This window comes from Nyctibius grandis, chromosome 3 (genome assembly GCF_013368605.1).
Source record: "Nyctibius grandis isolate bNycGra1 chromosome 3, bNycGra1.pri, whole genome shotgun sequence".
NCBI classification, from domain to species: Eukaryota; Metazoa; Chordata; class Aves; order Nyctibiiformes; family Nyctibiidae; genus Nyctibius; species Nyctibius grandis.
In genome coordinates, this window is record NC_090660.1 from 101,962,427 (window position 1) to 101,976,065 (window position 13,639).

Genomic DNA, 13,639 nt, shown 5'->3' on the forward strand with positions numbered 1-13,639 from the left:
TTACTCAGGCAGTCAGCACCTTTTCTCGCAAAAAAGGCTATTCTCCTGTCACCTTGGCTACATGCATTAGCAAGTGCCCGAGCAACCAGTGTCTTTCCAGTCCCTGGTGGACCATAGAATAGACAGCCTCTGCAATTAAAAAAAGAAGATTCACATAAGAAAAACACATCACGGAGAAGTACCTATTATAACCCCCATCCCTAAAACACACAACTCTCCGAACCAAAACACTTCATGTAGAATACAGCAGTAACAGCTGATGTGGGAGAAAAGTCAAAAACAGATAGAACTTTTGTGTTCCTACACAATTCAACAAGGCAGAAAATGAAATGAATAAAAAGAGAATAACGCAGACGTACAAAACCTCGAGGAAAGATCGTAGTGTCCCAGAAGGACACTTCCAAAACGGCTGACAAACTAACAGGGGTGTTTACAGCACAGCGGAGCCAAACAAGAACAAACTCCAGTGCAGAATCTGAGACTGGGCTAACTTATGAATCACCAGGTCATTCTTCAGTGATACACTGCATATTCATTCTTATTTGCACAAAAGGCAAGATTTGATAGTAAAGCATTTCATTCTCCCTTAAAAAGCTTTAAGTTACTGGATTTGGTGTCCCAGACCATCCATTGCTGATGAGAAATGAGGAGGAAGTCTAAAGCTGGGAGGATACTCTGCATTGCCAGATTAAATACAGCCATCAACTCGAAAAGCCAATACACTGCTGTTTCAAAAAGGATTTCAATGAATAAAGAAGCAAAACACTGAAAGATCTTCTTGCCATTATTTGTAATACTTTCAAAGTTACCGAAAGCAAGGAATTGAAAGTCATATTTCAATATACCGTGATGGAGTTTCGCTGACCAAAAATATATAAAGCTAACAAATGTCTAATAATTTCATTCCGTAACGCAGAACTACTTTAGCTGTCTAAGAAGTGGACAGATTCTTATTTTAGCCCAAGCACAACAAACATTGCAAGGTTCTAGCTGCAAGTCCTATCACTTGTAAAATTGATACTTGAGCACTGGAGAAAAAAAAAAAAAAAAGTCGGTGGGAGAGAGAACTGGACTTCCAAGCAACAAATTACAGTTGACTCCCAGTAGATGCTTCCTTCCTGCTTATTACCTAATCAAGTTGACTTGTACATCCTTTGAACATATATATATGCTATCCGTTTTTAAGAAATTACTTTACTACTGCCAAAAAAACCCATCACCACTGCTGAAAATTTTGAAGCATGGTAACATATTGATACCTCAGTTGAATATTCTCCTGAAAACGGGTGAGTTAGAACTTCTAGTTTTAAACAATGTCTGTTACCTTGGAGGCTGAATTTTGGATCTCTCAAAGACTTCTGGGTAAAGCAAGGGAAAAATGACCATCTCTTTTAAAGCTGAAATGTGGTCAGAAAGACCACCCACACCATCAAACGGTACCTAAAGATAAATTCAACAGAACACATTTTGTATGTTAAAGAAAGCTGCAACCTCGATAAGGTACCATCAGAAATTATACGCTAGCACACAGGAAATGTTCTGGGCAATTTTCAAACTGCTTGAGAGAAAACTGTAAACCCAGGGAGCTGTAGACAGCACGTTACTGAAAGCTTTCATAAACACTGGAAACATCTCACCGCCACAACTAAAAATACTCACCGAACAATCGATTTGCACTGGATGAACATCAGCCAGACTTGCTCCAATTTTCGTTCGATCCTTGTCAATTCCCTTTAAGTCATCTTTCCCAAAGTTTAGCGGAAGACACCTGATGCGAATGAAGGAGAAAGAGAACGGTACTTTGTACCTTAAGATGCAGCTACAAGATTTTTGCTTTCATAATGATGGCAAGGGAATGCAGAAGACCTTATAAATGAGCATACGCTTCCTAAGCAGTTAAATATTCATTCCAATTGTCTTACATTTAATATCCATGAGTAAATAAAGGAAAATGGTCACTCCAGACATCAAACGGAGATAATTATTTTGACAACTCCTAGCACTTATGAATATCTGTGCCAGTCAACACAGTACATATATGAATGCAAGCTTCCAACAAGATATTCCTTACGTGGAGACCGTGAACCGACCTTGACTTGTGTGATGGAAGAACCCCCCAAAACACACTGATGTCTTTCAAAGATTTTTTGCTTCTACATTCAAAAAGTTACAGCCCAAGGGGATACTAATTTCAGTGTGGATTAACATTATAAAGGCCGCCCACCACTGCTGGTCCTTCCCAAGGACTTTGGGATGCATGTGCCAGAAGACACACACGTCTGAAAGACATCTGGCTCAAAACTTGTTTCTTACATTGTCAACAAGGTTTTTCTAGAGCATTTGTTAAGTAACAAAACCTCCGTCATTTCCTCTGTTTATAACATTTTATGTTATGCTGGTTTCCTTTCTGAATAAAATACTGTAAAGCACAGAGGCAGTAGAATTTTACATTAAAAATTACATAAAAGTGTTTGTCCCCCCATCCCCACCTCTTAAAAACTGGATTTTTAGATAGATTAAAAAAAGAGATTAAAAATCAATTCTAAAAATCCCATTTTAGAGAGTCCAGTTACAGTCATCGGTACCAAAACATATTTTTAAATAGTGTCACAATTTAGAAACTGTACAAGACAAAGAGGATAACACTTCACGGTCAGGCAGATGCAAACTCCTCCCAAGCAGATTTCTCCCTCCCCTATTCTCCAGCTTCATTAACCTTGTTAAATCTCCGTTACGGCTCCGCTTCCTACGCGTCTCAAAACGCTCTTCGTCATCAGATGAGGACGTAGAATCCCTGTTGCGGACTGCACGTCTCCGTCTGCAAACATTTAAACAAACGAGTAAAAAAACTAAAAAAAATTAAAGTACACACTAAGTAATATCAAAATTTAAGTGAACTCTATCTCAGAGATCTATTCAGTTTCCCAATCACTGTACTCCTTATGAATCTGACTTCAAGGTAAATCACATGATTTTCCTTGTGGAGGCAAAATTTCATTGTTCTTAGGAAGGTAAAATGATTAACTATTTTGCAAATAAACCTCATAAACAAATTACTCGTTTTGTCCAATCTCTCTCTCTCACACACACACAAAGCGCGTGTCACTTACCATTATGTATCCGCTCTGTGAAACAGAAACCTTTCCAACTCATTTAAAATTTGGTTTCAAAAAACCCTTCCTTCCGTACCTGTCTGCTTTCAAGGATGCTAAACAAAGAGCTCCTATTGAGCATGAGACAGCACTCTCCATGCTCTAACTGCTGACAAGATCCAAAACCCCTTTGTCGTTACTATTGCAATTTACAGTTTATAATTTCATTTAGCATTTTTCTTGTTTAAGGACAGTTTCATACAGAAACATGAAGTGATTCCAAAGTGAAACAAGAATCAGTATTTGAGTGATTAAAAAGAAAGAATCCACTAAAACTTCCACACAGGCTCTCCCCCTAACTGAATTATCTTCACGTTTGAGAAAATAATTCGTATCCTTCAAGATTAAACAGACTAAGATTTTCAGAGGGAGATTCTGGCTACAATTCCAGAACAAAAGAATTTCAGTTACACGGTCTCAGCCACAGCCTCCATAATCACCTTATCAGTGACCACAAACACGGCATTTTTTAAAAATCTAATGGCCCATAAAAAGCATAGTCTCCTCTCCCAATATTTGGTTTTTTAATACCTTCAGACTACCACGGCAAGAATCATACTATTAATCTGTAATTACCACCAATCCAAAAACGCTTGAAAGCATTATTCAGTAATATGACTGATAGCGATAGTTCTTCTTTATCAGTAGTGCTAACCATACACCAACCTGTCAGTTCTTTTGCAGCAAGAGCCTTGTGACTGAGCACTTCTAAATGAATCTCTCTCTCCGACAGGTGAAGACCCGCCCGAAAAACGTCTCTTCCGTTGTTTTGGTTCTGTTGAAAGCAAAGAATTTAGCATAATGGTACAAACAAGTTTAAGAGAAAGCAGGACAGTGAAAGAGGCAGAAAATGTGTTGTTTCACCCATCTCTAATTTCAAGGGAAGTTTCAAGTGATTTGGGGGCAGTGACATTTATTTTTTAAATCACTGCACAGGAGAAGTGAAAGAACACACACCTGCTTTTTAAGGAGAACTGAAAACCACGAGAGTAAGAGTAGCAACTCTGTTTAATTACTATTCTTTCAAGGATACACAGGTCATTTTTGAAGTGAAAAACAACAATAAGTATGCCAAATGGCAAAGAAAGATAATGTGCACAGGATACGTGCATTTAATAAAATTCACTTGCAGAATGAAGGTAAGAAATTTAAACAGAAGCTGAGTATGCGTACGTATTTTCATTAAATTAAAAAAACCCTCACTTATATGCCAGAAATGAACTCTTAAGAGAAACTGTGCATATAACCTACTTTCCAATGGAGCTTGATAGCGCTGAACGGTCTTCCTCTGTCGGGAGGCGTAACGCTTTCGAGTGTCTTCACCATCATCATCTTCTTTCGCTTTACTTTCTTTTGATGAAACTACTGTACAGCGACATACCATCAAACTGTTTAAGTACTGTTGCAAATTATATTACATTCAAAATGCACTACACAGATGCTTATAGGTTTTACTATTACCTTCATGTTAATGACACAATAGATCTCAAAACCTGCAAAACCTTAAGACCAATTTATGCGAGACACAGTCTAGAAATTACAAAACACAGAGAAGCATATATATAGATATTGTTCTGTCCTCGCTGAAATTGCTGGGTGACTTCTCATCAGTCTTAGTAACAACAATTCTGTCATCTGGCTTAACTAAGATGCAGCTCCTAGGAAAGCCACTATTTCAGAAAGTCATTCCTTGTTAATTTGAGAAAGCATTTCAAGGAAATGTTTTTAGTACTAATACTAAAATAATAATAGCGGTAAGACTAAGCATGGTAATCTAGCTCCAAGTCCTAGTTCTGCCACAGATTACATAAGCAATAATTGCCAAGTCACAGGTTTGAACTGCCCCCATCAGTTTCCTAATTGAAAACGCCAGAGTTTTCACTTTGACCACAAATGAGTTGCCACATACTCTTTCCTTCCCATTCAACATACTATTTAACTCCTTTCTACGAGTCTCTCCTGCCCAACATGCTGAGATCCACACCCTTGAACCAAGCCATATAGTTCCTCCCTCTAGACTGCCCACGCCTTGTATTAAAGCTGCTCTTATTAAAGCCTTGAGCTGATGCTCTCCTAACTAGATCTCCAAATGATGAGCCAGCTGTGCTTCTCCCTTACCAGTCAAAAGCCCTTGGCACACCTGATCATGTTTCTTTTTGTTAGTGCCTTGCCCTACCTTGGTTTCTTTAGCTCAGCCACTGGCTGGACTCCTCCTGTGGCTCCAGGTGTTCTCTCGCTGCTCTATGAGGAGGTGTGATCACCGAGGTGCGCACCTGGGAGCTACAGGCTAGGTCTGAACTAACAACAGGCCACAGACTGTTCTCTGGCCTGTTCATGATTCAGAACAAGATCACCTCAGTGCTCAGTAACACCTGGACATCTAGCCTGAACCTTTTTGTGAGTCTCCATTGCCAGCAGTCAAGTCTTACACGGTCTGTGTAACCTGTACAAGATACTGCCCTCACTGGGTATTGCATACTTCAGCTCTATTCAAGTTCTGATGGTCAGACAGGCGATAAGGTGCAGGGCATAGCCAGTCAAGCATAGTGACCAGCAAACTATTTACACATGACTGGTCCTTTTTCTCCCCTTGCCCCTCTCTATTTTACCACTCTTGTTTCTCCCAACATCACCTAAACCCCTCCCTTGTCCTGCCTTTGGTTCCTGCCCTAAAGATCCCATAATAAGGCCTGTGTGAACTGCTTTTCCCCTGCATCCCACAGTATGTCCCACCCCTAGGCAGTAACCCCTTCGTCCGAAAAGTGATCTGGAGTGCTGCCCCACATCACTCATCCAGATGGCTTCCACACCTCACCACTGGGGCTGAGGGCTCTGCTGGGACAGCCCTGGGAGGGACCCAGACAAGCGGGCTGTTCCTCCTTGATTTGAGTCCTTCATTTGCATCCCTGCCTGCTATTGTGCACACGCACCCCACCCCACCCCCTTGCTCCTCTGCACTTCTGCAGACAGGACTTTGGTGGGATGATGGCCCTGGGAGTAGCCCGGCACGGTATTATTTGGGCTCCCCCTCCTGCCACTGTCTCTCTCAGCTCCGTTGTGGCTGGGCAGAGGAGGCCTATCACAAAACCTAACACTGATCATCACCTAACACTGATCATCGGCTCAACTATCATCCTTTTCTGTCCTTAAGTACCGTCTCACCCCATTCTGTTCCATCCAGAAAGCTCCTACAAGGATCGTTGGACTGACTGCCTTAATCACAACTATCATTCTCCTTAAAACTTCAAAGTTTTTGCCCCTCACTTCAAACAGAAATACGGCCTTTTACGATTTCACCTTACTCCTCGTGTTATTTCCCACTCAGTACCGGGATGACAGCTCCTAATTAAAGGCCCACACAGCAGCTTCCACTGACTACCTGCTAAACACAAAAATGAACAACACTATCTTCTCCCCTGCTGATCTTCACGCTCGGGAGGAGCTTTCCATACACATCTGGCAGCCCACCTTACTTCCTGAAAATTCTCCCTGTGCTGCTCAAAACGGAAAACTGTCATGCTCCTGCTGTAGCGACATCACTCTTTCTCTTTCTGAGTAATACCGTCTCTTTCTTTGTATTCCAACCTGTCCACAGCCATCTGCTGCCTTTTATCTTGGAAGCATTTTGGAAAAGCACCATTTTTTTTTCTCTGGATACCTGTTCTGTGCTCACTACAGTACAGCCCTAGAATCTGTCACTAGGGCTTGTAATGTCAACAGCAATACAGATTCTTTTTAACAGATGAAAAATACTCAGTAGTTCAGCTCGTCTCAACTGTTTAAGAAAATGCTTTTGGCCTGAGCAGAGTAACGAAAATTTAAAACAGAACTAGCCTACCTTGATTATCAGCTATTTCTTCATCAGCTCTTTGCATTTCTTTCTTTCCTCGGGAGTACCTATCGAGGTTCTCCTAATTAAAAGAAACAAGAAAGATCAGTCACAAATATGCAGAAAACCTGACACGGGCATTATTTGGTGCCTATATAGTAACATTATCGAGGCACTCCATATACACAAAAGATTAAAGCGAGGTACGGGAGGAGAGAAAAGGAACATCGTTATGGCACCCAGGATTACTAACAAGAATTTCTTCTTTACAATACAGTTGAATACCTGTGAGAGTTAAATACTTATCCAGATACAAAATTAAGTGCATCAACTAATCACAGCTTAGTGATTCATGAGTATGGCAGAACCCAGGGAAAAGCGATTCCTAGCAGACAAAAAAAAATTCATACGGGCATTTGAGAGATGATACACAAAGTACTATGGACAATTCTGGTTTCAATAAAAAAATAAAAGGAATTCAGATCTAAACAAAAAACTGCGAAAGCAGGCTACGAAGATGCTTAAAAATGAAGTGGCTGTCTTTCAAAGGGACAGTAGAAGAACTGAATTTAATGGAGCAAATTAAGACAGAGGAAATATGATTGCTGTATATAATTTTAACACAAGCTCCTCTAGGGACAGAGGACTACTTAAGCTCACAGGCAAGGCTGGCACAAGAACAAACACAGATAAAGCATACATCAATGAATTCAGTTTTTAGGAAGATTTGTCTGTGAAAACTAAGCCCTGAACCAGCTGTTTGTAAAGTGTCCATTCAAAAATCATAAGGAAATTCAGAAAGCGTGGTAGAAGACATGTATTCATGTATTTCAGCATATCACTGTTCTTTCATGTCTTCCGAAGAAGGTATTTCCTTCACCCTTAGAGTGTATCTATAGCACCACCATAACAGTAAGATGGTAAATTAGAATTAGAGAGCAAAACCAAATGTGATTTTAGACTACGCTATTCTTTGGAAGAAGTTTTTTCAGCTAAATTAAAATTACAACTAAATACTTTCCCTATGTGAAACACACTACTCGCATATAGAAATAGTAAAATAAATGAGTATCTACTTCTGCACCGTGGAACGCCCTAAGGTCTCGCGTCACTCGCCGTCTACGCGCCTTCTCCGTGTCATCCATTTTTTGCCAAGACTGCTTCTGTAGTACGAAGATAAAAAGTTGACATGTAGCAGCAAAGATTGGCAAGTACAAAAACATTTAAAGCAGTACACGTAACCAGTATGACACTTCAATACAGTATGCACAAAGCAAGAGTCATTGACACTTAGCCAAATTGTCAAACACTACTTAAAAATTACATCAAATGTTTACTTTTTTTATAGAGAGATTTAAGAACAAGTGTTTGAGGATTTGCAAGCATACACTGTTTTCAGGTTTATTTTCCCCTCTCACTGAACACAGTAAAAACAAAAATCTGTTTTAGTAGGAGAAAAAGAATTCTGAAGATCATAGTAAGAGAACAGGAAGAAATTACAGCAGTTTTTAATAGCACTTAAGTTGCTCTGCATGATAGCGTGAAGTCATTTTTAGTTCACAGCCTTCCTCAGATAACAGGTTGCTTATTCTGCTCTTAACTGTAATTTAAGTTTTGTGTTGGTTTTCCATGACTAGATACGCTGGAAAAAACATCCCACTGCTGCTAACACTTCACAAACCTTTCAGAAAACAATGTCAATTTGGGCTTCACAAGGAGAACTAAGCCATGGACAGACAGGCAAAAACACCAGGACTATTTCACTTCGGCTGTATCCAACTGTCCTCGGTATCTGAACTCAACCGAGCGTTATGAAAATATTTGTAAGCATAGAAGAAAAGTTAGTTAAAAACGAAGGTGCTTCCGATGCGAAGAAAATTGATTTAGAGGGCAAGTGAAATCTACCGAAAGTCACAACCTGAAGTGATCATTTTTTGTTCACAAGACAACACATAAACCCACTCAGCCCACACACAGAAGATGCTCTAGTATGAAGATCTCTCCGCAACTGGCAATCCCAAAACAGAGACACCAGTGGCCAATTTAAAGATTGGCTGTGCCCAGCTTCTTTACACATTGAGCACCTTTCAAATACATCCTCCCACACATACTCTCAAACCTGGAAGTCTTAAACAGCCACAAGCACCTATTTCCAAAAACACTCAGGTTAAACAGCTTGGCTGCAAAGTACAAAGGCCTGCACCTTACATACATCAATATATTAGCAATAATTTACAGGACTCACTGGCGCAGGCAGAGGAGGAGACCCTACCTGATCAACAGCAAAGGAACATTAGCAGTGGTTGCTAACAACAGCCCGAATGTCCCAAGCTGCACGACCCTGGTGGAACTGTTACTATGGAGGGCACCTGCCGCCCAGCCATTATGACCACGACGTGACCGTATACATAGGGAAGACTCAGCCTAACCACTGAATACATTCAGCTCTTGCTGACAGGAATACTGCCACCTTCCTCTGCTGTCAAAAGAAGGAGAAAGTCCCTAGCCAATATTGTGCCGCAGCACAAAGGCTTGCTAATAAGGCTCATTTTAGTAGCTACGCAAGATAATGAAAACAAAACAAAACAAAACACTTACTTTGTTGTAAGTTTGTCAAACAAAACAGATAGATTGATTTGTAGTGGTGTAACGACTTTGTCGAAGTCTGCAGCTTCGGCGGACCTCCGAATCCCCATTTTCTTCATGGACCTGCTCTGCAGCTTTTGCGTCAGCTCTGGTCTTCAGCGTTCTGGTGACTGCAATGCATTAATATAGAAAATATTTTGGGAGAGAAAATGTGTTATTCCCTTTATTTCACCGTTGCTCTAGTAAAATGTAAAAAAAATCTGCAGTGGATTGTTTTCTTGCTTTAAATACTAAATTAGAAGTTATTGTCATGACCACAGCATTCAACTTAAATTCCTTAGGTTTAAACTACCTACTTAAAAGCCTGACTTGTATAGCTTTTTAATAGACCGGAAAGCTCATCTGATGAAAACAAACACGCAACTTCTGCTCCATGCAGGAGGCAAGTTTATTCCAGTTCCTTCTTTCTGGAAAAGTGAAAACAACAAATCTCTCTCTCTAAGGTTGTTTATGTGGGAAGCCTTGTCTTAAGATGCAGGTTTTTAGTACGCTGTTCAAGCGTGCGTCACTTTCATTTGCTGCATCATGACACAAAAGCTCTAGAAGATAAGAAATGTCTCAAGATAAACTCCCAAATACCAAAGAACTCAAACGCTTGCCTGCTTTAAAAAAAGATCTGCCCACTATTTACCACACAGCATCCTTTGCAACGGGTCCATTCCTTGCACTATCATTAAAACAGTTAAGAGAGGTCAGGGAGAAAGCAGTGCACAACTAGAACTCGAATTACTACACACAGAGTGCATTTCAGGCCCCTTCCCACGTTCAGCCCCTGGCTGGCAGGACACTGCCTGGCAATAACAGAGGTTTTCCCAGCTGCCAGCAAGCGGCCTCACGGCACCGAGCCTGCTTGTGTACTCAGCACGGCGATGCGGTTCCAAGGTAAATGGCTGAACTTCAGTGGCACCTTCCCCACGGCACTGAGTTTGCACGTCTCATGACTGAATTACTTTTTAACTCACGTACGTTAGAATACCGCAATATTCCCTCCTATTTGCAAGAATGAATTTCAATTAACTTGTGTCCTGCAGATTCCAGAAAATCCACGTCACGAAGAAACCCGAGCTAAGGAACAGATTCTCTAGTGCCTAAGAGCAGGCTGGAATTCATGCTGCGTTCTCCCCAAGCCTGAAAGGAATTAATAGCATATCCTCCTATTTGCACCCACCTCCTTTCATAAAACTCATAGGAAATTCATTAGCTTTGAGATATCTAGTCTCACAACTTCAGCTCATTTTCATTGATGCCTTCAGAAGGTTTTGGGGCCGAGTTAAAAAGACAGTGACCAAACGCAATCCTTCTCAGAAACCAGGCTAAAAAGGAATCCTACGGAGTTACCACTACTTACCTTCTTTATATTCTTCTTTTTTTCTTGGTCTGATTTTGGCTTGGCCAACTGCCTACATTAAGAAAGAGGACAGAGGAGAGAAGGGAGAAAAGAATTATTCTATTAGAATTATCGTATCCAAGTATCGTATTTTTTCCCATCAAGACTAGGGAACCTGACCAAGTTTGTAATCCAGTGCTCCACATCACACAAAGAAGAGCCTGTGGACCACACAAAGGACTCAGATCCAAAGTCTGCTGCGTACCATACGCAGGCAGTTCTATAAGGACATAAATTTCCTAACCTGCTAATCTTGAAGCCTCAATAGTGCAAACAACATCTCAGTAACCAAAGCAGAGGAGAGATCTCAAAGGAGTCGGGAAAAGATGCGTGTTTTTTATACAAGCAGAAGACTCACTAAGCAGAGTGATTCTAGTCCTAAGATACTGGCGCCGACACTAACACGATACTCCCACGCAGATTTTTAGCTGTACATTCATCATGATGGGACTCACTCTGCATGCTTTCACTTTTAATTCTATGAATTGAACGGAGATTGGACATCTACAAATACAATACCTTGTAAAGTGTCTTCCATTGACATTTTCACTTAATATTTCCATGCTTTTGTCAAAGCTAGAGTCTGAACAGGGCGGCCTGTTTTTTCTCATCGATCTTAAACAGTGCCATCGAAACATTCCATTTTGCCAGAGGAAAATTCCTAGGGAAAGAAGGAAATAAGAACATATTTATCTGAACCATCTATGTTGAACTAAGAAGGACATTCTCCCTCACTTAGGCAAGTTTATTCTGTAACTCTCCTGACTCGATAGTGTCGCAACTAACAGCAGGCAAACCTTGAATCACTTCTGCACCAGCAAGCAGCTCTCAGAAAAAAAAAAAAAAAACAAAAACAAACAACAGCTTTCAAAGCTAAAGCTCTCCTCCGCCACGCTTTTCTTGTGGACAACTTGAGCTTAACATCCTTTGGAAAAATTATTGTGGCAAAGCCTTTCATCGAAACTTACTGTTTCATAAAAAAAAAACCACCTCTTATTTCAAAATTGGTTCCGAGGAGCAGTCAGGCTTGACCTGGCATGTCCTGGGATTAAAATCTAGTTAGGAGAGTTTTTCTCCTATCTCCGTTCCATTTATAACTGCATTTGAAAGGACATGAAAAGATTTCCTTCAAGAGGATGGCATTTATCCATGGGAAACCAAAGGGAACTCACGATACACTTTTTTATGGCTGTTGATCTTGTTCACATTGGTATTTCTGCAAGGAGGACGAGTACAGATGGGTTTGCCTCTGCGCTGCCAGTTGTTTTTCTTCCAGTGCTTCAGCCAGCCCCACAGGGCAGTTGCTACCATCCATGAGTCAGTATACAGGTAGGTTACTGGCCATTTTTCTCACTCAGCAATGTCTACAGCCAGCTGGATGGCTTGTACTTCTGCCAACTGACTTGACTCACCTTCTCCCTCAGCCACTTCTGCCACTCGTCGCATAGGACTCCACACAGCACCTTTCCACTTTCGCTGCTCGCCCACAATGCGGCAAGATCCAGCGGTGAACAAGGCACAATGCTTCTCATTCTCTGACAGTCTATTGTATGGTGGGGCCTCTTCAGCGCGTGTGACCTCCTCCTCTGGCAACATTCCAAAATCTTTGCTTTCGGGCCAGTCCATGATTATTTCCAGAATTCCTGGGCGATTAAGGTTCCCTATTCGGGCCGGCTGAGTAATCAATGCAACCCACTTACTCCACGTAGCATCAGTTGCGTGACGCGTAGATGGGGTCTTTCCTTTAAACATCCAGTTCAACACTGGCAATCTGGGTGCCAGGAGGAGCTGTGCCTCAGTGCCAGTTACTTCTAAGACAGCTCAAACTGCTTCAGATGCTGCCAGCATCAGGAATAGCCCCCCTCTTCCCAGCAAACCCTCTCTTTTATAGTGAGCTTGATGTCAATGATAGAGAATACACCTGTGGGTCAGCTGCTCTGGATTTAACTGCTAAGGACCTCGATCACCATGGCTGGCCACAAACTGAAAACAAATCCCAATGAAACCAGAAGAGGTCCCCAGCAGCATGGGTGCTCCAGATTCGAAAGGTGTGCAGGGATCAATGTTGGGGCAGTGCTGTGCTCCCCTTAGCATGCCTTTGCCAGCCCCAGTGTCCCTGGAGCTGTAGGCTTTGTGGCTCTCTGTACCCTAACCCTAACGGGAGCCTGGGGTTGATACCAGGCAGTTTAGCAACGGTTTAGCAAGAGTAGGCCTCAGAGTAGGCTCTAAAAGACCTACTCTGTGTTACCTTTACACAGAATCAACTTTTCTGTCAGTAATTTTCCTTTCAGCTAGAATAACACAGAATAACTGCATGTTCTGAAGGAAACTGCATGTTTTGTAGATAGAGTCTGCTTATGGGACTGATAACAGTGTTATAGTCGTCAACGATTCTTGCTTGTGCTCAGTCTTAGAAAATCCAAGGCCTCTGGTAAATTCCTTGCTAATTATAAAGAAGGGCCAAAGACAAACAGAACTGTGAAAAACAACTTTGTGATGTCTAAATTAACTGGATTCCCAAACTCTGGCGCCAGAGGAGAGATAAGTCCAGTGAGCACCAGACAACATCTTCTCCTTGAGGCCACCTGCACTTGTCAACAAGAAGGCCTCAACCACACTTGCGCA

General features: G+C 41.4%; 1 protein-coding gene across 1 annotated transcript in view; it reads right to left on the reverse strand.

Moving 5' to 3' along the window:
* The window catches only part of LOC137661610 (ATPase family AAA domain-containing protein 2-like), a 61,799-nt gene that overhangs the window by 10,411 nt on the left and 37,749 nt on the right, over positions 1-13,639 (reverse strand). Inside the window, exons 25-31 of the mRNA XM_068397216.1 lie at positions 10,976-11,027; positions 8,058-8,144; positions 6,991-7,063; positions 4,404-4,517; positions 3,819-3,927; positions 2,717-2,818; positions 1,660-1,768 (exon numbers count right to left, since the gene is read on the reverse strand). Of these exons, the coding sequence (XP_068253317.1) occupies positions 1,660-1,768; positions 2,717-2,818; positions 3,819-3,927; positions 4,404-4,517; positions 6,991-7,063; positions 8,058-8,144; positions 10,976-11,027 (646 nt within the window). The remainder of the gene's footprint in view (positions 1-1,659; positions 1,769-2,716; positions 2,819-3,818; positions 3,928-4,403; positions 4,518-6,990; positions 7,064-8,057; positions 8,145-10,975; positions 11,028-13,639) is intronic.